Source organism: Phlebotomus papatasi, chromosome 1 (genome assembly GCF_024763615.1).
Source record: "Phlebotomus papatasi isolate M1 chromosome 1, Ppap_2.1, whole genome shotgun sequence".
Lineage (NCBI taxonomy): Eukaryota > Metazoa > Arthropoda > Insecta > Diptera > Psychodidae > Phlebotomus > Phlebotomus papatasi.
This window is the reverse complement of record NC_077222.1, coordinates 73580021-73606711: the sequence shown is the minus strand read 5'-3', so window position 1 is coordinate 73606711 and position 26691 is coordinate 73580021. Positions and strand designations below refer to the sequence as shown.

The 26691-nt window shown below is 33.5% G+C and overlaps 1 protein-coding gene across 1 annotated transcript; it reads right to left on the bottom strand.

Moving 5' to 3' along the window:
- Positions 1-232: 232 nt before the first annotated feature.
- LOC129801515 (odorant receptor coreceptor) lies at positions 233-26314 on the bottom strand. Its single transcript, XM_055846674.1, has 6 exons — positions 25816-26314; positions 25442-25739; positions 23149-23365; positions 22764-22959; positions 3154-3514; positions 233-636 (listed from the first exon to the last, which is right to left on the bottom strand). The coding sequence occupies exons 1-6, from the start codon at positions 26115-26117 to the stop codon at positions 586-588; spliced, it is 1425 nt and encodes a 474-aa protein (XP_055702649.1). The 5' UTR covers positions 26118-26314; the 3' UTR covers positions 233-585.
- Between the last annotated feature and the right edge of the window lie 377 nt (positions 26315-26691).

Below are 26691 nucleotides of genomic sequence, written 5' to 3'. Positions count from 1 at the left end.
TGGTGAAGGAAGTGCTCAAAACACGAGGGAGAGAATGTAAATTATGGTAAGTTGGAAGCTTTTCCGGATCCCAGGAGCAGCAATAGCAGGACCATTAGGTGGATGAATATCTCATAAATTGCAGAACTTTTTCACGCACAATAAATCCCACTGAGGCACACCATCCACAAACTCCCTTATCTATAAACTTGAACGCAATAAAAACTCATTTTTTAAAATTAAGTACACAATATTTAACAACGTAGAATAATATATATATTTGCAAAATATATTTAACATTACATCTAACAAAAATACATTTTTGTCTCTCTATAGAATTAACATTTATATTGAATCTGTTTGACTATTCTTTTGGGTGCATTCTATTTTTTTTTAATTATTATCTTGTGATATTTCATTGTGAATGCCCGCCAGAAAACACATTCAATTGATTACACATATCACTTAAAATATATATTCCATATCATCCATTTGGTTGATTAAATTCAAAATTGTTGATTTCTTATGTAATTGAAAGCGTATATTATCCCTTTTCAACTTCTCAATTCCTCGTCAAAATACATCAAAAGAGAATTGATCATAAATTTACTTGAGTTGCACCAACACCATGAAGTAGGTGACAACAGCACCGAGAACCTAGAATAATAAACTTCATTAATTGCATGGTAATATTTCATTGATGATTTAAAAATGTTCATGAAATGATTCAGATGCAACAGTTATTTTATTACTGCTCGAACTCCATAGAAAAAACAGTATATTATAATTCCTCATTTTACTGCGCGAACTAAAAGAGAAGCAGTTATATAGTGGAATGTAGGCATGGTTCGCACACAGTGAACCCCTTCAAACGATGCAAATTTTCTTTTTGTTTGCAAAGACCTGTTTTACCATTTCTCATCTTGTCTCATGACGTTATAATTATCTATCTAGGGTGGAGTAACCACTTATCGCCACTTTTAGAAAAATGTGAAATTAATTTCATTATAGCTTTTGACCCCTTATTATAAGATATCTCAAATTTGACACAAACTTACTGAGATGTATTGACTCCAGATTCGTCAAAAAAAATACTCCAATTTAATGCTGGACTACTTAAAAAAACTGATTTTTATTAACAATGCAAAAATAACCACTTCGTCGCCACTTTTTACCACCTTTCGCCAGTTTTGAAACCACTTCTCGCCACCCTCTTGAAAACGCCCAAACTCAATTATTTTGGGTAATATTATGCATTGTGCAAAAAATATATTCAGCATTTCTTTTTCCTCATGACCTTCTTATTATTACTCACAATGAATTTTCTTCGGTTTTATTTGAGAAATCAAATTATTAGACTGTTACAGAAAGTAAACAAAGCAGATTTGATAACTGAGAATCTATGAAGTGAAGTTAGCGTCGCCTATTAAAAAGCAATGGCGACAGGTGGTAAAATCTTTTCAAAACATTACCACTTTTCGCCATGGCTCATTTTTACATAAAAATAATATTAAATGAAATATTAATAAACAAAATACAAATTTTATGTATTCTACGAGTGTAATTAAATATTCAACAGACAGATTATTTATCCAAAAACGTAAATTTTGTTCGATGAAAATTTGATGGTACTTGTTATATTTGATAAGAAATATTAGATTCGATGCACTTGCTTAAAATATTGTTTTGAAAAATGCTCAACATTTAAAATACAAAACGAACAATTGTTATTTTTCGACTCTATACATAGCAGCAATAGAAATACAAATAACATTGCGGCTCATTTATTTCATAAATCGTGAAAAATAGCGATTTCAATATAGGTGGCGAGAAGTGGGGCACTACTGGCGACAAGTGGTGATTCCACCCTAATGGCTAAGAAATGACGAACTAGTTCTTTGCAACCAAAGAGATAATTCGCATCGTTTAAAGGTTCACTGTGTGCGAACCATGCCTACATTCTCCTAATCATCCTTTTTTCATCTTGTCACCGTCCTAGAGTTCAAACGGTAAAAGATATCGACTTCCCAGTCTTCTATGACCGCCAATAAAAAACAATATCTTTAGAAGTTTTCTATCAACCCATCTCCCCACTCCACCTCCTCCAACCCTTACAAAACCATGTTTTTTTTGGTTTTTCTCAAAATTGACCTAAGATTTTCAATGATTTTCGGATATCTTTTAGAGGTAGTCCAGGCTAACATTTCGTCCAAACTTATCTATGACCGGAAAATTCGCCATTTTGAATTATTTAAGGTCAAAGATCAACTTTGGAGGGCTCATTTTTCAATTTGGTTATCAGTATAGTTATTTGGATACCGCGGTTATAAACCGGTAATGAACCGGTTATGAACCAGTAAGCAATTTTTTATCAAAAAAAATAATTGTGCTACTCTTACGCTATTCCCGAGTATATCTTGAGTGATTTATGATGTGGTTCAAATTTAGTTGTGAACAGGTAAACGGTAAATGATACGAAAGTACTTTTGAGATGGCATCCAAGTCAGGAGTTCGAGCATTTTGCGGACCATGTGACGCTTTGCCACACCTTTTATTTTTACTATCTAAAATGTTTTGTTTTATTGAATAGTCAGAATAAATAATTTTTTTGATCATCGAAGATCCAGTGGATCTCAAAAAATTAATAGTAAGACCCTCGAATTTTGTAAATTCTTATTCAACAAAAATTCTACTCTTGCACACTGCCAGGAACACATAACTTTACATGAAAAAATACTATTTTAGTATATTCAAATACACGAATTAAACATTTTAAATTTTTAGAACTTTATCAAGTTCTATAAAGTTTTTTTTGTTTGTTTTAATTTGCTAATAAAAATAGATTTTTTTTAGAAATATGAAAATGGTGAAAATGCATATTGCATTCGAAATTAGCTACACAACATTTATTTTAAAAAAATATTTCTTTTTGTTTTGTGCATAAATAATTTTCAAAATATCATTATAATAAATGTTTTAACAATCAGCCGCAGGAATTCTTTTTGTCAAAATTGCATTTCAAAAAGCCTTATAATTGAATTAAATGAAATAGTATTTTGTTGAAAATTCCGATGTATTTTCCTAGATCACGTGCTTATTAATGAATTTCCAGGAAAAAGGATATTGATAATATGTGGGATGGAAAAATATTTTATTATAGAGAAGAAAAATTACCGATGCAAACAAATCCAATGAGACAGTGAAGAATTTCGCTCCAGATATCGTCATTGCTTTCTGACATTGCTGACAGACAATCTGCACGAATGTCTTAGCCTCTTCTGAGCCATCGTACCAGTGACAAGAATAAGCAGCTTCCATCACGGATGAGCTCTCTTCAATTAGACGATTCCCAAAGATGCAGAAGAGAAACACTTGGCCAAGAGCATAGACAAGATATCCAATCACAGAGAAAGCATACACATCAACTTTGCTTATCTTTGTAGCTTGATAAGCCAAAAGAGTCAGCTTAATCGTGGATGTTAACATATGAAGCAAAAGGGCGATACCATAAGTATCTCCAATAGCTGCTACGAGTCTATAAAGTATTAAGAAAAGTCATGCTTCATTGAATATTTGAATGTTCAGTGAAATATTTATTGAAGTTTTGTGCGATTTTTGAGTGCGTGCAAATAACCTCAGCACTTAATGAGTCCAATTCACGAAAAAAAAACCATCTCAATAGTGCAATAACAGATAGATAGCGTGCCCCTTGAGGAAGATAGTTTTTTTTTATTTTTAAATATTTGCACCCATTTTCGCGATGATATTAGATGAGACTTCTAATAATCTCACGTACTATTATCCAAACAAAATTGCATGTTCTCCGAATGGACTCAAACTTTACCTAAAGAGTTTCTGGCCACTTTATGATTGCGAATGGGTCACCAAATTACATTCCTAATCTTTGAAACTTCATGATTTTCTAAATTAAGAAAGATTATAAACAAGTAGTATACATCGAGCAAGTCGCTGTTTGTGACGTCACTATCGAGCAAGTCGCTGTGTTGTGACGTCACGATGAGTCATGCTCTGACGTCACTATCGAGCAAGTCGCTGTAGTGTGACGTCACGTGTATGCTGACGTCACACCCTGGAGGCATGACGCAATATTTTGGGATGACGTCATCCCGGAGGAGGGAGCGCCATCTGTGATTGCGAAATTGAAATATGGGCTGCCATTTTGAATGCCCATCCTCCATTTTGATTTTTGTCCGCCATTTTGAATTATGGTCCGCCATTTTTAATTTTTGTCCGCCATTTTGAATGCTTATCCGCCATTTTTATTTTTATCCGCCATTTTTTTATTACCGACCGCTGCTCCTATTTTTGTCCGCCATTTTTAATTTCCGACCGCCATTTTTATTTTTGTCCTGCATTTTTATTACCGACCGCTGCTCCTATTTTTGTCCGCCATTTTTAATTTCCACCGCCATTTTTATTTTTGTCCTCCATTTTTATTACCGACCGCTGCTCTTATTTTCTATGCGCGCGCCCTCTGTTATTCCTATTATTAACTATTTCCGTAATTTTTTTTCGCGACGTGAAAATTTTTTGGCCGAGACCTGGGATTGAACCGACAGATACTTAAAGTCTTAAACGTAATGTGTACCACCGCTTAGACCACTCGGCCACGGCGGCATGTTGTTGGGCTCCCGCTGAATCGTGAACCGTTGCATCGTCCACAGGCTGACGTCACCCATGCATAGATATCCCATATAGACATTTTCCATGCATGCATACATTTTCATACACATACACATGCCCCGTGGGAATAATTGCGCGCGTCACTTGGCGGGGAAAAACAGTGCGAGAAACAGATCTCGGGTTTCGGGTTTCAGAGTGGCGCGTGGTAACTTCTGGATATATGACCCGTACTTAAGAATGCATCGTATTGCAAAAATGGCATGGAATGTGTCGTATGGAGGCGACTATAAATTAATTGTCGTGGGAATATTTTAATTGCTGTGGGAATTTTTTCTTCCCTTTGAGAGCTATTAAAGGCTTCTTAATAAAGAGGATAAACGTTTTTACAGTGAAAATAAGTGTTTTTCATATAATTTCACATATTTTCGGGAAATTAATTTACTCCACTGCACTTTTAAGGGAGATCTTTCATTGGGATGATCTTTTATCTAAGTTGAATAAAGTCTATTTTGCGCCTCTTTATTTTACTTGCCCCATACGTTCTTCGCAATTTTAGTGGTATGATCACCAACCATGCATAGCTATGGAAAAGTATCTTCAAAGGTTGAATATTTTGTAACCCCAAAAAATCGGTTTTGCAGGGTTATATCCTAGCAGTGTGCGCAGAATGGGGTTGGATACAGTTAAAAGTTGCTTCAAACAGCTAGAGGCTGTTTCAATTTAGAGAACTCTTGTGGCAAGGGCTGTCTAATTATGGCAAGAGATTTTAAAATCTAATTCATGTAAATTTTTTCTCTGGAGAATCCTTCTTCTATGTCTACCAAAAATTTCATTTCTGCCCCCCTCTATTTGCAATGTCCGATAAATTTCGCAATGCCTCTTTAGATCATGATGATCCATATGATCCACTGTTCTCACGACTTTTCTTTGTCCATTTTTTGTGAAAAGCATTTCCATACTCTGATCTCGGATCTCAAATATGTGATATAAGCATGCTATACCCAAATTATTTCTGAATATTACAAACTGATGGTTGAATGTACTTTCTTCCATTTCTATGCACTTGTCGCCGGAATGACCGAAATATGATCTTCTGCATCGCTCATGAATTTTATGGGGTGGAGTGAGGCGATTAAAAGAGGAGTGAAAAATCGTCAATGAAAGCAAATTTCATTCTTTGTATATGAATCATTTAATTTTCTTGGCCGCAAGTGAGGAAAGAATGGGAAAAGGTGTTAGGTTTCTGATACCTTTGCCCTCTCCAATATTAAATATTTTGAATTTATAATTGATGCTTTTCTTACTATTTGCAATGTGCTTTAAAGAGATCTGAAGAAATTTGCACATGAACCCTATAGCATAAAGACTTGAGAAACGGCAACAAAATAACAAATCTGATGATGTTTTTCATATAAAATTATTTTTTCTCAAATTATACAGAATGGGTTGAGCATGTCACTGATTACTGTGGAACTGATGAATGTACCCCTAAAATTTAGTTATGTGCGATACTGAAACATTTTACATGTTTTTCACTGATAATTTGTTCCCAAATTACATTTATCCCTGCTAGACCCTTCTTGAAAGTAGAAAAGTGTGAAATTCTCTTCTTTTTATTAAATGATCATATTTTTAGTATATTCCCTCTGTGAACGGATCAAAAGAAAAGCTTCAAGAGGATGTTTAATAAAAGAATGTCACAGATTTTTGCTTTAGACTGAATATGGAAATTTGGCTTGCACTCACTACATCACCACGGAACTATGTCCTCTTTAATTCTCGGTCAAAAATTTGTCCTAGTATTATTGTTATTAAAATTTTATTTACACCTTTTACACCTTGCACTGAAGAACATCGAAAACTTTATTTGAGTTGCAATTTAGAAATTTCTGTGTACCCGCCACACCGCCACCGTTTGGAAAATACTTTAGGCAAACGTAAATGTTTTGTTCTGAGATATGAACCGATTTTATTTGTGAAAAATGTTATCAGGGTAATGCATAGTCTCTTAAAATTCAATTATCTGCGATGTTGAATCATCTCACGTCTTTTCAATGATAATTCGTTGCTAGATTGATATGCATTTCTGAGAGACTTTCTCATATAAAATAGAAGATGAAGATCTTTTCTTTTGAATAAAATCTTAGCATACTCTTCACATAAAATTAATATAGTGGATGTTTAATAAAAATTGAAGCTATTTCTCTTTTACTCTGCTAATATTTTTCAGATTTTACACGTTGACTCAAACAAATTAAGCGTGTTTCAGATAGAATGCAAAACCTCGAAGCATATCAGAATGATAAGTCAGTTGCCTTTAGGAAAAAAGTTTCCCAAAAGTTCATTGTCTCTATGGAAAAATGAGGGGCATGACATTTCCTATGTTTCCCATATGTTTCTAGCGCGCCGAAAAAACTTTTGGGATTATTAGCTGTTTTCTGTCAGTGTAGAATGAATTAGCAAAAAATTTAAATGCAAAATAAAAGCCAACTTAATATTGAATAGGCAACCGAAAACCCCAAATTGGCAACCTACGTTGTTTTGGAGATATCTCGTGAAATGTGTACGAAAACAGGGAAAAATTTACACTAAAATCGGTCGCATTTTTCAGAGCTTATGTCACCCCCCCCCCTAAACGTATGAAAAAAATGAATTTTTTGTACCCTCCACTGTAAAAATGTTTTTTCTTCAAATAAGATAGTGAATATGTACCAGTTGCTTAAGGGATGCATGGCCTTCTGTAACTCGGCCTCTTGTGATACTGAATCACTTCATGGCTTTTCATGGACTATTTTTAACATTTTGATAATCTTTTTGTGAGAAATCTTAGAAAATTAAAATTGAATGCGTCTTCTTTAAGAAAAGACTACTTTGTATGATGGCCTGAGTCAACGAACACCAAAAGAGAATTTTCAAGATATACTCACTAAAAAAGAAAGTCGCAAACCTGAGCTTTCATTCATCATTATCATTTTCAACTGCTAATCCTTATTGAGGTCGCGGACCCATTACATCCAATTTAGCAGTCTACACTTGTTGATCCTCCGCCACTTCAGGAAAATGTTCAGGCTCAATCCCCAGGCGCTCCAAGTCAAGATTCTGAATTTGATTCAGCCACCTTTTCTTAGGTCTGCCTCGAGGTCGATGTCTTCTCACAAATGGCATGCATAGCTTTTCTGGGGAATTTTTTGAGTTTTCATTGATTATGGGAATTTATCTTGGCACTTATTAGCACTACAAAACATCTTTGAACTCTATCCACTTTAATATTTGGACAAAAATTCATCCTGGTGTAAAGAGCGGGTACCAGGATTACCTCAAAGAACAATGAAAAACACATATTGGAGCAAACCTGGTTTAAGTTCAATTTTTGAAATAGCTCCACCTGCTCTTTAGAAAAATGCTTTACATGCCGTTTTCCTAGACTTTCCTCTGAGATATTAAAAAAAAATGCATATGCTGCAGAGTGACATGTCCAAACAAATTTTATCGGATATGAAAGAAAGATTTTGTACACTTTGCATTTATCTTGGGAAATTTCGTTGATGTGACCAAAAGATCTTCGAAATCTCAGAGTAATACCGTTTTATAAGAATTTTATCAATTTAAAAAACTTTTTCCTGGTTGAGATTTAATGACAAGTAGAAATGTTGGTGAAAAGTGATAAGTCAAGAAAGACAAGATCATCAAGCTCCATATGTTATAAAGAAAAAGCAACAGATCAACAAATATAACCATGATACTGCTATGGATCTACGAAAGCAGGAAGAAAAATAATATTTATCGCGATCGGTTTTTCTCCAAATAGCTTTTCATTGAGTGTTGAGTTATGTGCCGTAAGCTACGGGGGTGGAATTGCTGTTGTAGAATAGAACCAAAAAGACATGGTCGGCTTTCTGCGAAAACGGATTAACTTTAAGAGAATTGGTGGAAGACAAGTTGGGAAAGACTATGCCAATATGAAACTATTGCTAAACATTCAACTTGAACATTGTGTAAAAACCAGTAATCACTATGCCGTGAAAAAAATATTTTCAGAGGTACACCGATGTATGTAAATCTTTAGGAGTACAAAGATTGAAAAATTCTTATCTCTCAACCAATAATGCATTTAACCCCTCGATAAACTATTTTCGCCTTTTTCACGAAATTCCATTTATAGCAAGGAAGTCAATAATTTGTAATGCATCAAATTTGAAGAAAATTCACATAATTTTTTTTATTTCCCACCCCCCTTTTATGACTTTGCCTCTTACCTGTTGTATAATTTTTTTCTTCTCGACTCTGTCATAAAATTAACTTTGCTTTCCTGACTCTTGCATAAAACGCATTTTCTTCTTTTAAATAATTTTATTTCCTCTTAATCATGGCTGATTTTCATATGTATTGACAACTCATTAAGATATTAGCTTTGCATTCAATTCTTTCTCTATTACGAAAAGTATATTCTTGTAGTCTCAACGTATGGTTCTCGACATAGGGGGCAGCTCGTTGTTTTTGAAGCACACTCTTGACATGCAGCAACGTGCCCGCATGGAATAAAGGCGGTGTTGTATTCATTGTTGTAGCAGATTTTGCAAATTTTATTTGGTTGCTCTACAATCTCATATTCTGCTTCTTCTATACCTGAATCCAAGGTATGATCAGCAAAGAATATCTCAAACAAATTGTCAAGTGTATCCTCGTCATTGATGTTGAAAAATTTTAGCATTAAATGCTTTTTCTCCAAAATACTCATTTCTTTTCCGCTTTTCACCTTTCTGAAAATTTTTTCCACCACACCCTTACGTAAAGTCTCATTGTTGGTTGCATGAAGAAGCTCGATCATCTCACCAATTGACCTTTTATGTAAAATTAGCTGTACCAAATCGGACTCTGATTTGTCTTTTGCAAAAAGTTCTGCTAATTCTCTCAAGTTGTGAGTACTCATTGTGCTGTAGATTTCTTCTGATTGATTGATTTTCCAAGATGCCCCGTGTTAAATAATTGCAAAATATTATGCCAAACATTTTTTATTGAGAAAAAAGAGGGAGGGGATACAGGAAACTTTTGTTGATGCAAATCCTGCCACTGATTGTGTGAACACGCAAAAAAAAAATGGTACTTTTAATTAATTCTATGGCATTTCACACAGAAAAGTGTATATCGCTATTATAATCTCGCTGGATTTCTCGTATATTGCAACATTTGCTCCTCATGATCTCTTTCTGAATCAGCCAGATTTTATTAATTGTATCGAGGCCTAAAATTAAGTTTGTCTTGCCCAAAAATGGGCCACGTCAGTGGCAAGCGGTATTCGCATGTTCTTTCGACACTCAATTTAAGCTTCGTGGTGGAAGGATCAGTCAGTCCCTGGGGACTCCCCAAGAGCACCGATTTAGTACTGATTATAACCCTAAAAACGCATGGAGGTTCCTTTCTTGCTCCCCAATCAACCAAATATTCCATAAAGCTATAGGTCTTTCTCCTATGCTTTAAAATATAGTAATAATTTATCGTCAGTTAATATTTTCATTTATGTTTGATTTGATCTACAATTTTCTTGCTAGATTCCTCTGCTTCACTCCTCTGGATTTCGCACAACTTTTTAGATGCTGTGATATAATTCATTTAAGATTTCTTCAGTATTAGATTTTGTCTAAATTTTCCCAAATCTTTTCAAGTTCCTCTTTTATGGGGCTTTGATCGCAGTGATTTCTCAAATCAGGCAAAACAGTTAATGTCGAAAATAATTCTTAGTTTTAAAGTGTTCAATCAAGAAGGTGCATTTTGCTTCATTGCACACTTATGTACAATGGCCAAATATACCTTTTGTATGGTTTATTTTTTGGCCTTAGCATAGTAGTGAAGGACTTTTGAACCTTTGTACCGATTGACTTTTGCGAATGGAAAATACAAATTTTGCTATAGCCAAGAAACAACAATGCAAAATATTTTACTATCTACATAGATTTATTCGAAATTTTGTTCTGTGATCAGCTATGCTCCTTGACTGCTCCACGAAGGAGAAAATAATCCGTGTGATCCTCAGATCTTGCCCATATCTATCCCCATGGATTACGAATAACCGTCGCAATTATCATAAATTTGGTATCAATAGTTACATTTACTTTTCCCAATGGGATGATCTGCTGCAAGAAAATACTTGTACATTTCTATAAATTCACTATTACTTTCATATCAGTCGAGAACAAGTTAGACATTTTGATGGTTAAGGAGATTTATCTGCCGTAAAGGGAAACTCCGAATAATTATTTAAATCAGTAAGTAAACCTTATAGAAGAGTATAACGCCACACGTATGGAGATGTATGACGTCATATTTCTGATTACGTAACATTTGTAATATACGTTCCAATGACCCCCAACCCCCTCCTTACCCCTTACCGCCCCCTTACGCAGAAAATGATGACGTCATATTTAACTTTTGCATTTAAATTTACAGATTACACTGATTTTTTAACATTATTTTCCCTCTTGACTTGATTTTTTTTTACAAATTTTCAATCGCTTTTGAGCATCCAGAACTTTTCCATACAGTTTGGAAACTGTGTAATGCAATGCAACTGAGTTTCAAGTAAAACATTCAAAAACGATTGAAAATTTGTAAAAAAAATCAAGTCAAGAGGGAAAATAATGTAAAAAAATCAGTGTAATCTGTAAATTTAAATGCAAAAGTTAAATGTGACGTCATCATTTTCTGCGTAAGGGGGCGGTAAGGGGTAAGGAGGGGGGTGGGGGTCATTGGAACGTATATTACAAATGTTACGTAATCAGAAATATGACGTCATACATCTCCATACGTGTGGCGTTATACTCTTCTATAAGGTTTACTTACTGATTTAAATAATTATTCGGAGTTTCCCTTTACGGCAGATAAATCTCCTTAACCATCAAAATGTCTAACTTGTTCTCGACTGATATGAAAGTAATAGTGAATTTATAGAAATGTACAAGTATTTTCTTGCAGCAGATCATCCCATTGGGAAAAGTAAATGTAACTATTGATACCAAATTTATGATAATTGCGACGGTTATTCGTAATCCATGGGGATAGATATGGGCAAGATCTGAGGATCACACGGATTATTTTCTCCTTCGTGGAGCAGTCAAGGAGCATAGCTGATCACAGAACAAAATTTCGAATAAATCTATGTAGATAGTAAAATATTTTGCATTGTTGTTTCTTGGCTATAGCAAAATTTGTATTTTCCATTCGCAAAAGTCAATCGGTACAAAGGTTCAAAAGTCCTTCACTACTATGCTAAGGCCAAAAAATAAACCATACAAAAGGTATATTTGGCCATTGTACATAAGTGTGCAATGAAGCAAAAGGCACCTTCTTGATTGAACACTTTAAAACTAAGAATTATTTTCGACATTAACTGTTTTGCCTGATTTGAGAAATCACTGCGATCAAAGCCCCATAAAAGAGGAACTTGAAAAGATTTGGGAAAATTTAGACAAAATCTAATACTGAAGAAATCTTAAATGAATTATATCACAGCATCTAAAAAGTTGTGCGAAATCCAGAGGAGTGAAGCAGAGGAATCTAGCAAGAAAATTGTAGATCAAATCAAACATAAATGAAAATATTAACTGACGATAAATTATTACTATATTTTAAAGCATAGGAGAAAGACCTATAGCTTTATGGAATATTTGGTTGATTGGGGAGCAAGAAAGGAACCTCCATGCGTTTTTAGGGTTATAATCAGTACTAAATCGGTGCTCTTGGGGAGTCCCCAGGGACTGACTGATCCTTCCACCACGAAGCTTAAATTGAGTGTCGAAAGAACATGCGAATACCGCTTGCCACTGACGTGGCCCATTTTTGGGCAAGACAAACTTAATTTTAGGCCTCGATACAATTAATAAAATCTGGCTGATTCAGAAAGAGATCATGAGGAGCAAATGTTGCAATATACGAGAAATCCAGCGAGATTATAATAGCGATATACACTTTTCTGTGTGAAATGCCATAGAATTAATTAAAAGTACCATTTTTTTTTGCGTGTTCACACAATCAGTGGCAGGATTTGCATCAACAAAAGTTTCCTGTATCCCCTCCCTCTTTTTTCTCAATAAAAAATGTTTGGCATAATATTTTGCAATTATTTAACACGGGGCATCTTGGAAAATCAATCAATCAGAAGAAATCTACAGCACAATGAGTACTCACAACTTGAGAGAATTAGCAGAACTTTTTGCAAAAGACAAATCAGAGTCCGATTTGGTACAGCTAATTTTACATAAAAGGTCAATTGGTGAGATGATCGAGCTTCTTCATGCAACCAACAATGAGACTTTACGTAAGGGTGTGGTGGAAAAAATTTTCAGAAAGGTGAAAAGCGGAAAAGAAATGAGTATTTTGGAGAAAAAGCATTTAATGCTAAAATTTTTCAACATCAATGACGAGGATACACTTGACAATTTGTTTGAGATATTCTTTGCTGATCATACCTTGGATTCAGGTATAGAAGAAGCAGAATATGAGATTGTAGAGCAACCAAATAAAATTTGCAAAATCTGCTACAACAATGAATACAACACCGCCTTTATTCCATGCGGGCACGTTGCTGCATGTCAAGAGTGTGCTTCAAAAACAACGAGCTGCCCCCTATGTCGAGAACCATACGTTGAGACTACAAGAATATACTTTTCGTAATAGAGAAAGAATTGAATGCAAAGCTAATATCTTAATGAGTTGTCAATACATATGAAAATCAGCCATGATTAAGAGGAAATAAAATTATTTAAAAGAAGAAAATGCGTTTTATGCAAGAGTCAGGAAAGCAAAGTTAATTTTATGACAGAGTCGAGAAGAAAAAAATTATACAACAGGTAAGAGGCAAAGTCATAAAAGGGGGGTGGGAAATAAAAAAAATTATGTGAATTTTCTTCAAATTTGATGCATTACAAATTATTGACTTCCTTGCTATAAATGGAATTTCGTGAAAAAGGCGAAAATAGTTTATCGAGGGGTTAAATGCATTATTGGTTGAGAGATAAGAATTTTTCAATCTTTGTACTCCTAAAGATTTACATACATCGGTGTACCTCTGAAAATATTTTTTTCACGGCATAGTGATTACTGGTTTTTACACAATGTTCAAGTTGAATGTTTAGCAATAGTTTCATATTGGCATAGTCTTTCCCAACTTGTCTTCCACCAATTCTCTTAAAGTTAATCCGTTTTCGCAGAAAGCCGACCATGTCTTTTTGGTTCTATTCTACAACAGCAATTCCACCCCCGTAGCTTACGGCACATAACTCAACACTCAATGAAAAGCTATTTGGAGAAAAACCGATCGCGATAAATATTATTTTTCTTCCTGCTTTCGTAGATCCATAGCAGTATCATGGTTATATTTGTTGATCTGTTGCTTTTTCTTTATAACATATGGAGCTTGATGATCTTGTCTTTCTTGACTTATCACTTTTCACCAACATTTCTACTTGTCATTAAATCTCAACCAGGAAAAAGTTTTTTAAATTGATAAAATTCTTATAAAACGGTATTACTCTGAGATTTCGAAGATCTTTTGGTCACATCAACGAAATTTCCCAAGATAAATGCAAAGTGTACAAAATCTTTCTTTCATATCCGATAAAATTTGTTTGGACATGTCACTCTGCAGCATATGCATTTTTTTTTAATATCTCAGAGGAAAGTCTAGGAAAACGGCATGTAAAGCATTTTTCTAAAGAGCAGGTGGAGCTATTTCAAAAATTGAACTTAAACCAGGTTTGCTCCAATATGTGTTTTTCATTGTTCTTTGAGGTAATCCTGGTACCCGCTCTTTACACCAGGATGAATTTTTGTCCAAATATTAAAGTGGATAGAGTTCAAAGATGTTTTGTAGTGCTAATAAGTGCCAAGATAAATTCCCATAATCAATGAAAACTCAAAAAATTCCCCAGAAAAGCTATGCATGCCATTTGTGAGAAGACATCGACCTCGAGGCAGACCTAAGAAAAGGTGGCTGAATCAAATTCAGAATCTTGACTTGGAGCGCCTGGGGATTGAGCCTGAACATTTTCCTGAAGTGGCGGAGGATCAACAAGTGTAGACTGCTAAATTGGATGTAATGGGTCCGCGACCTCAATAAGGATTAGCAGTTGAAAATGATAATGATGAATGAAAGCTCAGGTTTGCGACTTTCTTTTTTAGTGAGTATATCTTGAAAATTCTCTTTTGGTGTTCGTTGACTCAGGCCATCATACAAAGTAGTCTTTTCTTAAAGAAGACGCATTCAATTTTAATTTTCTAAGATTTCTCACAAAAAGATTATCAAAATGTTAAAAATAGTCCATGAAAAGCCATGAAGTGATTCAGTATCACAAGAGGCCGAGTTACAGAAGGCCATGCATCCCTTAAGCAACTGGTACATATTCACTATCTTATTTGAAGAAAAAACATTTTTACAGTGGAGGGTACAAAAAATTCATTTTTTTCATACGTTTAGGGGGGGGGGTGACATAAGCTCTGAAAAATGCGACCGATTTTAGTGTAAATTTTTCCCTGTTTTCGTACACATTTCACGAGATATCTCCAAAACAACGTAGGTTGCCAATTTGGGGTTTTCGGTTGCCTATTCAATATTAAGTTGGCTTTTATTTTGCATTTAAATTTTTTGCTAATTCATTCTACACTGACAGAAAACAGCTAATAATCCCAAAAGTTTTTTCGGCGCGCTAGAAACATATGGGAAACATAGGAAATGTCATGCCCCTCATTTTTCCATAGAGACAATGAACTTTTGGGAAACTTTTTTCCTAAAGGCAACTGACTTATCATTCTGATATGCTTCGAGGTTTTGCATTCTATCTGAAACACGCTTAATTTGTTTGAGTCAACGTGTAAAATCTGAAAAATATTAGCAGAGTAAAAGAGAAATAGCTTCAATTTTTATTAAACATCCACTATATTAATTTTATGTGAAGAGTATGCTAAGATTTTATTCAAAAGAAAAGATCTTCATCTTCTATTTTATATGAGAAAGTCTCTCAGAAATGCATATCAATCTAGCAACGAATTATCATTGAAAAGACGTGAGATGATTCAACATCGCAGATAATTGAATTTTAAGAGACTATGCATTACCCTGATAACATTTTTCACAAATAAAATCGGTTCATATCTCAGAACAAAACATTTACGTTTGCCTAAAGTATTTTCCAAACGGTGGCGGTGTGGCGGGTACACAGAAATTTCTAAATTGCAACTCAAATAAAGTTTTCGATGTTCTTCAGTGCAAGGTGTAAAAGGTGTAAATAAAATTTTAATAACAATAATACTAGGACAAATTTTTGACCGAGAATTAAAGAGGACATAGTTCCGTGGTGATGTAGTGAGTGCAAGCCAAATTTCCATATTCAGTCTAAAGCAAAAATCTGTGACATTCTTTTATTAAACATCCTCTTGAAGCTTTTCTTTTGATCCGTTCACAGAGGGAATATACTAAAAATATGATCATTTAATAAAAAGAAGAGAATTTCACACTTTTCTACTTTCAAGAAGGGTCTAGCAGGGATAAATGTAATTTGGGAACAAATTATCAGTGAAAAACATGTAAAATGTTTCAGTATCGCACATAACTAAATTTTAGGGGTACATTCATCAGTTCCACAGTAATCAGTGACATGCTCAACCCATTCTGTATAATTTGAGAAAAAATAATTTTATATGAAAAACATCATCAGATTTGTTATTTTGTTGCCGTTTCTCAAGTCTTTATGCTATAGGGTTCATGTGCAAATTTCTTCAGATCTCTTTAAAGCACATTGCAAATAGTAAGAAAAGCATCAATTATAAATTCAAAATATTTAATATTGGAGAGGGCAAAGGTATCAGAAACCTAACACCTTTTCCCATTCTTTCCTCACTTGCGGCCAAGAAAATTAAATGATTCATATACAAAGAATGAAATTTGCTTTCATTGACGATTTTTCACTCCTCTTTTAATCGCCTCACTCCACCCCATAAAATTCATGAGCGATGCAGAAGATCATATTTCGGTCATTCCGGCGACAAGTGCATAGAAATGGAAGAAAGTACATTCAACCATCAGTTTGTAATATTCAGAAATAATTTGGGTATAGCATGCTTATATCACATATTTGAGATCCGAGATCAGAGTATGGAAATGCTTTTCACAAAAAATGGACAAAGAAAAGTCGTGAGAACAGTGGATCATATGGATCATCATGATCTAAAGAGGCATTGCGAAATTTATCGGACATTGCAAATAGAGGGGGGCAGAAATGAAATTTTTGGTAGACATAGAAGAAGGATTCTCCAGAGAAAAAATTTACATGAATTAGATTTTAAAATCTCTTGCCATAATTAGACAGCCCTTGCCACAAGAGTTCTCTAAATTGAAACAGCCTCTAGCTGTTTGAAGCAACTTTTAACTGTATCCAACCCCATTCTGCGCACACTGCTAGGATATAACCCTGCAAAACCGATTTTTTGGGGTTACAAAATATTCAACCTTTGAAGATACTTTTCCATAGCTATGCATGGTTGGTGATCATACCACTAAAATTGCGAAGAACGTATGGGGCAAGTAAAATAAAGAGGCGCAAAATAGACTTTATTCAACTTAGATAAAAGATCATCCCAATGAAAGATCTCCCTTAAAAGTGCAGTGGAGTAAATTAATTTCCCGAAAATATGTGAAATTATATGAAAAACACTTATTTTCACTGTAAAAACGTTTATCCTCTTTATTAAGAAGCCTTTAATAGCTCTCAAAGGGAAGAAAAAATTCCCACAGCAATTAAAATATTCCCACGACAATTAATTTATAGTCGCCTCCATACGACACATTCCATGCCATTTTTGCAATACGATGCATTCTTAAGTACGGGTCATATATCCAGAAGTTACCACGCGCCACTCTGAAACCCGAAACCCGAGATCTGTTTCTCGCACTGTTTTTCCCCGCCAAGTGACGCGCGCAATTATTCCCACGGGGCATGTGTATGTGTATGAAAATGTATGCATGCATGGAAAATGTCTATATGGGATATCTATGCATGGGTGACGTCAGCCTGTGGACGATGCAACGGTTCACGATTCAGCGGGAGCCCAACAACATGCCGCCGTGGCCGAGTGGTCTAAGCGGTGGTACACATTACGTTTAAGACTTTAAGTATCTGTCGGTTCAATCCCAGGTCTCGGCCAAAAAATTTTCACGTCGCGAAAAAAAATTACGGAAATAGTTAATAATAGGAATAACAGAGGGCGCGCGCATAGAAAATAAGAGCAGCGGTCGGTAATAAAAATGGAGGACAAAAATAAAAATGGCGGTGGAAATTAAAAATGGCGGACAAAAATAGGAGCAGCGGTCGGTAATAAAAATGCAGGACAAAAATAAAAATGGCGGTCGGAAATTAAAAATGGCGGACAAAAATAGGAGCAGCGGTCGGTAATAAAAAAATGGCGGATAAAAATAAAAATGGCGGATAAGCATTCAAAATGGCGGACAAAAATTAAAAATGGCGGACCATAATTCAAAATGGCGGACAAAAATCAAAATGGAGGATGGGCATTCAAAATGGCAGCCCATATTTCAATTTCGCAATCACAGATGGCGCTCCCTCCTCCGGGATGACGTCATCCCAAAATATTGCGTCATGCCTCCAGGGTGTGACGTCAGCATACACGTGACGTCACACTACAGCGACTTGCTCGATAGTGACGTCAGAGCATGACTCATCGTGACGTCACAACACAGCGACTTGCTCGATAGTGACGTCACAAACAGCGACTTGCTCGATGTATACTACTTAAACATATAAATTTCAACAAAGGTTTAATCTCAAATAAGATTTACACTATTTTTCTCTAAATCTACATTAAATTTAAAATAATTTAGGTATATAATTAATAAGACAGAAGATGTTGCGAATTGAAATTTATGAATTGCGAAAAGCCATATTTATATTTTATTTAAACGAATCTCATAATGTAAAGCTAACAAATTTCTAAAATATTTCCAAATAGTTCGTGAAATAAGCTACAATGCCGCCAAAACAATTAGCATCACATATAACCTCAAATATTTAACTTTTCTGAAGTCGATTTTGGTTTACGTAATTGTATGTATATAGCATACATGTATAGATATTTCGTTTAAATAGTATCATTTAAAAAGTAATTTATTTGTCCGATTTTGTTTGTCCTAAGCTCAACTGTGTTATCACACTTGCACATTAAAACTTTAATATGATTCACATTAATTGTCGCTGGTGAGAGTCCAAATGTGTAATTTGTGTTTTTGAATAATTTTATATTCAAAATTTTATCTATTTGTTGATAAAAAGGTAGACTTGACCCGCAAAATTTGATATAAATTGATTTATAGCATTAATGCGAAAAATTAATGAGATTTTCTCTTTAATTTTTTAATGTGAAAAATATTTATGCTTTAGGTAAATTTAAACTTATTTTTGCAGGCCAAGTCCACTTCTATATCAATAAATAGAAAAACCCCAAATATTAAGTGACTCAAAGACACAAATAACATATTTGAACGCTCACAAGCGACAATTAATGTGAATCACATTAAAATTTTAATGTGCAAGTGTGATAACGCTGTAAACCTATCATTTTCCTAAAAAAAAGGCAATGGCAGATTTTAAATTCCCAAATATCCGATTATTAATGGCAAATTTTATCATTAAACATAAATATTCTTTGTAATATTTCAACTTCATGAGCCTTAAAATCTAAAACGACTGACAAAATACATTCTCATAAACGATATCTTTAAATATTTTGCCCCTGATTAACCGATTTTAATGATTGGCAGGACATGCGTTCATCAATACTTGTAAGTCAATTCTAATTCCCCAGATATTTTGTCCTAAATTTATGTCACAATTAATTAAATGACATTCTTTGACTTCAGCTATGAAATAAAGGTAGTTTAAGTTTGTTCATACTAAAGAATCTCACCTGCAATAAGCTGATATAGGCTTATCACAGACTTTTTTATTTGCCACCGCTGCAATTTCGCACTAATTAGAAATTCCGGACCTCTGAAGAAATGCTAAAAATGGCAATTAATTTTTTTTTCAGAAGATATATTACTTGCAACTTACAGAGATTTCATCACTATAAGTCTGAGTAAGTGATACACGGCTATTGAAAATTTGTGAAAATTATTCAATTTCCACAACTTTAATACCAACAGGTCATAGTATGATTTTCCTTTGAAAATATATACTTATAGTCCTACATGTTACTTTCTGTATCCTGGGCATGAACCAATAAACTTATTATTATTATTAAAATGCAGTTTAATTTATCCATTTTGTTAAATTTAGCGATTATATTCATATCAGAAAAATATTTTCGAAACATTCCCCTTTACTATGAAAATTATTAGTGGAATTGGAGTAGGGGAAACTGGGGCACCACCAAACACGGGGTACCACCAAACAGTAATTTTTATTCCTAAACTACTTGGACTATCTCGACCATTTCTTCAGTGGACAAGCATCCCTATAGTGCCTATAAATTCCTATCGGTCTTATCCTCTGATATCAAATATCCGATTAAAAAATCGCAGTGTTTGGTGGTACCCCGTGTTTGGTGGTGCCCCAGTTTCCCCTACTTTTGAATTTCGGCACCTTTAAAAACAGGCCTTTTCTCCTATTTTTAAACGAAACTGATATAGCATGATATAATATACCTCTGCGAATCAATTATAAAGCTAAATTACATTATGATAAGGCTGAATTACATTTTAAAATATGATAAAAAATCCAAATTTTAAAGCTTCTCCAATTCAAAGGTGCCCTACTTCTCTCCCTAGGACAGTAATTAATTTAAGAAAAGACTTCAAATTTCAATTGTATAAAATTTCCAAATCATATAAGTGGAGTACTCAAACTATACATATGTTTCTAAAAGAGATAAAAGTGAAAGCTTGATTTAATTTTATTCTTTTAAGTAATCTATGTGAATTCCAATGACAATCGAAAAAATTTGTTCAATAGGAAAAGCACGCTTCAGAACTTTTCGCAAAACTTGCTTCTATTGTTGCTATTTTTTCTTTATACGACACAATATATAATATACTTATCACGAAATAATTGCTTTGTATTTCGGAACAGATAGAAGTGGTTAATTTTTAAGAAATACAAAGAATGATCAAACTATTCATACTTCAAACTATTGTATTTTGAATTCGCTTTCGAGGAAGCTTTCGTTTAAATTTTAGCTTTCTATGGCATCACACATTTTCCAACAGATCTTTCATATGTAATTGTCACCGCAAATGCTACAGTGAATTTTAGTCTATGTAATTTTATTTGAATTTTTATTATTTCAAAGTGAAAATTACATACTAGGAATATAGAGGTTAAACTAGACGATCAACAATGAAAGCACGATCTCTTTTACAATAGGCGGGTCACTAAAGGCCCTAAAGGCCCTGCCCTGTCCAAAATGAAATTAGTAATACTAGTATGCTTGGATAATACGGGATACCGGGTTAAATTAGCCAGCAAATTAAATTTTTCTTTGGTTTTAGTTTAGGATTTTTTTTAATTAGAATAATAAATATTCAAAGGACAGGAAGGTTAATTAGGATAAAGTGATACAATTTGGACATAGTGTTAAAAGTTGGACAATTCGCCGGTACAAGTTGGACAGGGGTTTTTTCTTGATAAATACAGTACTAAATTTTTTTTAAGCAAAAGGAACCAAATTATAAAACTAAAGTATTAAAAATATACAAATAAAAATGAAGTACTAAATTTATCAAGAAAAAAAGCCCTGTCCAATTTTTACCATTGTCTAACTTGTACCACTTTACCCTACTCTAAATAGTAGTTTGCTTAATATTCTTTCTAATAAAAATTATAAACCCCACCGTCTATACCACTGCTGGCTAATTCTGCCCCGGTCTCTCTATTGAATTGAAAGTCCAAATTTATGTTGACCTATATATCTCCAATAGGTGTATAATTTAGAATTACTTAATTTTAAATTATTTATTTGTGGAAGATATTCACAAAATATTGGATTTTTAATAATGTTGATATATTGCGAAGAATTGCACTTAACTAACGTCATAATGTCATGAAATTCTTTGGTGTAAAATAACTAATTAAGAAGTGTTTTCTAAAAAAAAAATCACGTTTCATTTATTTGCAATAAGATGTTGCATTTCTTAACACTCATAGGAGGAGAACTCAAGAGTTACAACGCGTAAAAAGAATTAGCATTATTTGCATATTCACAGTAATTTTTAAATAAAACTCTTAAGCAAAAAATTTCTACATAATAATAATCTAAATACATATGTATTTCGAACTGTTAGAATATAAGTCGAACAACTCGATTTTTTATAAAAATCGTTTTATTCGCTTTTTGGATACTTCTTTATACCATCTACATTCCCTGTGAATATTATACTTGAAAATTAATTATTTCCAAAATTATAGAGGTTTTAAATCTCAAAAATCCTATACTCTGTATGTAAAATCTCAACTTCAAATCGTTCTCCTGTATAAAATTTGCCTACTGCGAGTTATTCGTTTCTTATTCTGAGCGGTCGATTTGTAATTCTCACTTATAATTTAAGCTTTTTTCTTTGTTAAAAACCTTTTCTAATTTAGTCTGAACTAAGATTTGAAAGTATAATACTGTCCATTTCAATATATTTGCATCACACAGAATACAGTATATATTTATACGTATTCGCATAGGCTTGTTCATCCTTTTGTATTGAAAAATCATTTTGTCGTCGCTCTAGCATATCGATCGAAATGTACTCGATTGGACGGTGTAAATTATTCAAGGATTCAAAGAATTTAATTTGAAATCACTTCTTTGGTGCCACACCACATCGATTTGGTATTGTCTCCTGAGTTGACTAAAGGGGTGGTATTTTTGATGAATTTTTCATCGTCACACGTGAACTGTGCGTGCTACTTTTATAAACTTGACTCCCTACACCAATTTGTGACATAGACACAAAAATATACTTCTAAATGAATTACGATTATTTAACGTTCTACCCCTATTAATATGTAATATCTACATAGCTATTAAATGCATTAATAATTCATAAACAGGAAAATTAAGTGAGATACTTGATCTAGTAGTTATCACATTACCTTACGACGTGCTTGTGCCTTTCCACCCAATACTTTATGGCCGTGCGAACCATGAGCTCTTGCTTCTTGGTCAATCCATTGGGATTGGCACCGCTACCGAAATTCTGCAAATTAGACGGTGCCTTGAATTGGGCTCCCCAGTCAGCCTTAGAGTTGTAAATTCCACTGATATCCAAGTCTGTTACATCCTTTTCAACTACAGAAATAATAAACAGCAACATCAACATCGTCAACCATCTTATTACCCTTCTGTCCAAAGGATAAACTTTTTAACTACTTATAGTGTTGAATTTTTAAAAGTGTGATTCAATCTTCATTGCCAAGTCGTCTTTCACATATTAATTAGTTCTATAAAGTACATTAAATTCAATCAAAGTACACACACCTTCATTATTAATCAGTTCAGAATGGGAGTTTGCCGAAATTGATCGGAATAGAGCAGCGGTGTTTGGTCTGTAAGTATCCAGAGTGGCACTGAGTTCCATCAAGGGCTTCATAATACCCTTCAAATGCTGAAGTTGCTCACATGCAAATAGCAGCCACGAACAGAAAAGTACATCGGCCAAGTTTGCTTGGAACAATGAGAAGAGCAGGTAGTATACCTAAAAAGGGGTAAAGAGATGTTAGATAACTTATCATAGGATTTTAGAGAAGTACCAATAAAGAGATTAACTAACCAAGATTATATGAATTTGAATCTAGCACAAACTTTGCATAAGCTCTTACGTCCTCATTCCACCTATTCTCAAACTATTTACATCAGTTTGTTTATTCAGTTCCAAATATGTAATTAAGGGTGGTAATGAATAAATAATTTCAGAAAAAAAATTTTATTGCACGAATAAACTTCATAATATATTTTGATACCTACACCTTTAAAAAAGACTTTTTTCTTTTATTCTTGGTAAGTCTTGCGTTAAATATTTTTCATTCTGAATTACCAAACTTCTGAAATTAAAAAATTATTTTTGGATTTTTGAAGTTCAACATCTTTTTAAATATTTAATTTTTTAATATTTTTTATTTATTTGTTTAAAAAAATAATAAAGTAATTCTAGATTTTTCAAATTCGGAGAAGTAAACAAAATTAGAAAAAAAATTGTAAAAGAAAAATGGAAAACATAAAGAAACCATATAAACAGATACTTTTTTTTAAAGGAATGCTACATATTTATATTTCTTTAAAAATGATTTGATCGATAACCCGTAATCAAATGAAATTTCTCTGACTAAATAAGTTAAAGTTTTTCTTATTATATTACAAAATTGCATTTATAAGGATGAGTCATAAAATTTGATTTTCATGGATGTTCGCAAGAAAATAATTAAAACTAATATTTTCTTAAACAAATTCAATCCAGCAGGGCAATATATGTATAAAATTGTTTTATTTTTTTTAACACTTTGCAATGACCATAACCAATCTAATGATTTGTTAAATAACAGACTGCAATTATTGTATTTATTAACTGATTGGAAAAAATTCGTTGCATTTTAATAGCCTTTGATTTGTGAACGAATCGGAAATAGTTCTAACCAAGTATGAACCGGTTATGGCCAACGCACAATAACTTATGTTTAGTAAACATGTTTTTCACATTTCAATGAGAGTGAATGAGATCTACATCTAGTCATCTCGCTCATTCTCATGTGAAATTTTGAAAACATGTTTACAAACAAAAGTTATTGTGCGCTGGTCATTATGAAAAAATGGGCATTTTAATTGAAAACAATGTCTTCGACTTTTATGCTATATTCTTGATTATTTTGTAAATTAGTTTAAATCTAATCTATACCGGTAAACACAAAAATAGTTGAATTAAACGAATAATAAAAACGCAACCCTTTGTCAACGCATAGTGTACATCGCCACGTGGAAGAGCACTTTACAAAGCTGAGACGCTTTACCACTTTTTATAACATTATGAATTTTAGAACATATTCTGGAAGTTTTAATAATTGTAGTCTGAATTAATATAACAAATCAAATGCCATCGAAATTTCTTTTTGAAATTTCGGAACTTGAGAGGTATATTCCTATAAAACAAATTATCTATAAATTAAAATAAAATGTTTACTTGGAAAAGAACTTCTAAAGACGTAAAAGTTTGAAATTTTTGATAAAATTCTCGTACTTTCACGAATTCAACTATTGGAAACTACAATTATGTAGTATTTCAATGAATTATTAAAAAAACATAACTACAATTTTTTGAGCTTATCATGATTTCATTTCCTTTTTAGTGAGTGTATTTTTCCTACTTTTTTCACTTTCGCTTGTAATATCTTTCTTAAGGGGTTGGAAATAAATATGAGAACATCTGCTAAAATTAAGCATAAGGACACCAAGTTAATTGAAAGTCTAATTGAAAATCAATATCTTATCCAACGTTATCCATCCTACTTCTTCTTTTCTGGAAGTAACATGTTTTTAAATCTCGAACTCACAATATTTTTCAAAAATCATTAAATTGAGAAATGGCCTCACGTTCAATCACAATAACTTTGAAACTGTCACATATTGTTTCTAATGCTTTCCAATTTTTCATCTGAATGCATCGTGAAGACTAATGATAAATCTTTAAAATAGCTTTTCTAATAAAATTTTGGGGAAGGATGATGAAGATTGTGAAAAACATTAAACTATTTGAAGACAAGTTTTATGACAATAAACTTACTTGAAACACAAAGGAGAGAATGTACTTGTATCCTCCCATAGCATCCCAAGGATACCAAGCTTTGATCGGAAGCCTGGGGATGTCTATAGTGTATGTCTCATTAGTTGCCTTGTCGGTCATATGCCTCACACTCTCTCCGAAGAATGTTAGGGTAACCCAGGCCGTCACAGACATTATAGTGAGTGTCACGATAAGCGTAAGCAATTTCCGCATTTTAGATAGAGAAATCGAATGATATCGTGCATCGGATTCAGCAAAAAGGGGATGGGTATTTGACTGGTTCCAAATGTTGAGAGTCCTTTTTAAGCAACAAAAAAAAAGCGTTGCAAGATAAGATTATCCATTATGTGGCAAGAAATTTAAAATGTTCTCACCTGTAGAAATTCTTTGAGTTGATGCCAAAATAGAGAAATTTGGTGATGCTGTGTGTAAAGAAGAGTGTGGTGATTGTATTAGATGTCAATTCATTAACATCTCCTGCAGTAAATGCAAGATTCAATATAATGGTCACAAATTGAAACAAAAGCAGGAACAGATGTGTAAATGAATAGATTTTCCGGAACATCACTGGTCCAGACACAAATTTAAAGAGAAAATGCCCAAATGCCTGCATGAGCCGTATATTGGGCAAGAGATCGGCCACAAGGCCTTGGTACTTTTGAGGTTGCACTTGCATGATTTTGCGAAATTTTCGCTTCAATCGAATTAAACTTTTTTTGCGAAAAAATCTACTTTTCACCTTTACTGCTATATTGAATAAATTTAGCACTATTCACTTAACTCCTGAATGATTTAAAATCACACCAAGACGATGAGGACGATACCCCGTGCATCCAATCTCATTAACGACCGAACTGGAAATGATGAAATCGTCACCAATCCCCAAGAGACGAACTTCATCAAGAGGGTAGAAAAAAATTTAAATTATTAACAAGTTTTATGAAGATCCGGATGTTTTAGTTCTCATAATGCTAGGTAAAGCGATATTGCGTTGAAAGTTTCATCATCTATTTTACACACTATCCCCTCAAAATCAATAACACAATGCTGAAGTTCCTCAAAGTGAAGGTCATACTTCAGATGCGCGCACTAGAATCCCATCAAATTTTCTTTAGAAAGGAAGAAAATATACCGATATAAATATTGATTCTTTTATGAAAATTATAAATGCATATAGCGTACACATATACATATACTTTTTCTTTTTCAATACTCTTTAGATTTACTTTTAAAGAATGCTTTTCAATATC

Excerpts from the sequence above, each read along its gene's own strand:
- LOC129801515 (XM_055846674.1), bottom strand. The coding sequence starts at position 26,117 with ATGCAAGTGCAACCTCAAAAGTACCAAGGCCTTGTGGCCGATCTCTTG. Across the intron at positions 25,740-25,815 it reads AACTCAAAGAATTTCTACAG|GACTCTCAACATTTGGAACC; the intron begins GTGAGAACATTT and ends TTGCTTAAAAAG. Across the intron at positions 22,960-23,148 it reads TGAACTGATTAATAATGAAG|TTGAAAAGGATGTAACAGAC; the intron begins GTGTGTGTACTT and ends TTATTTCTGTAG.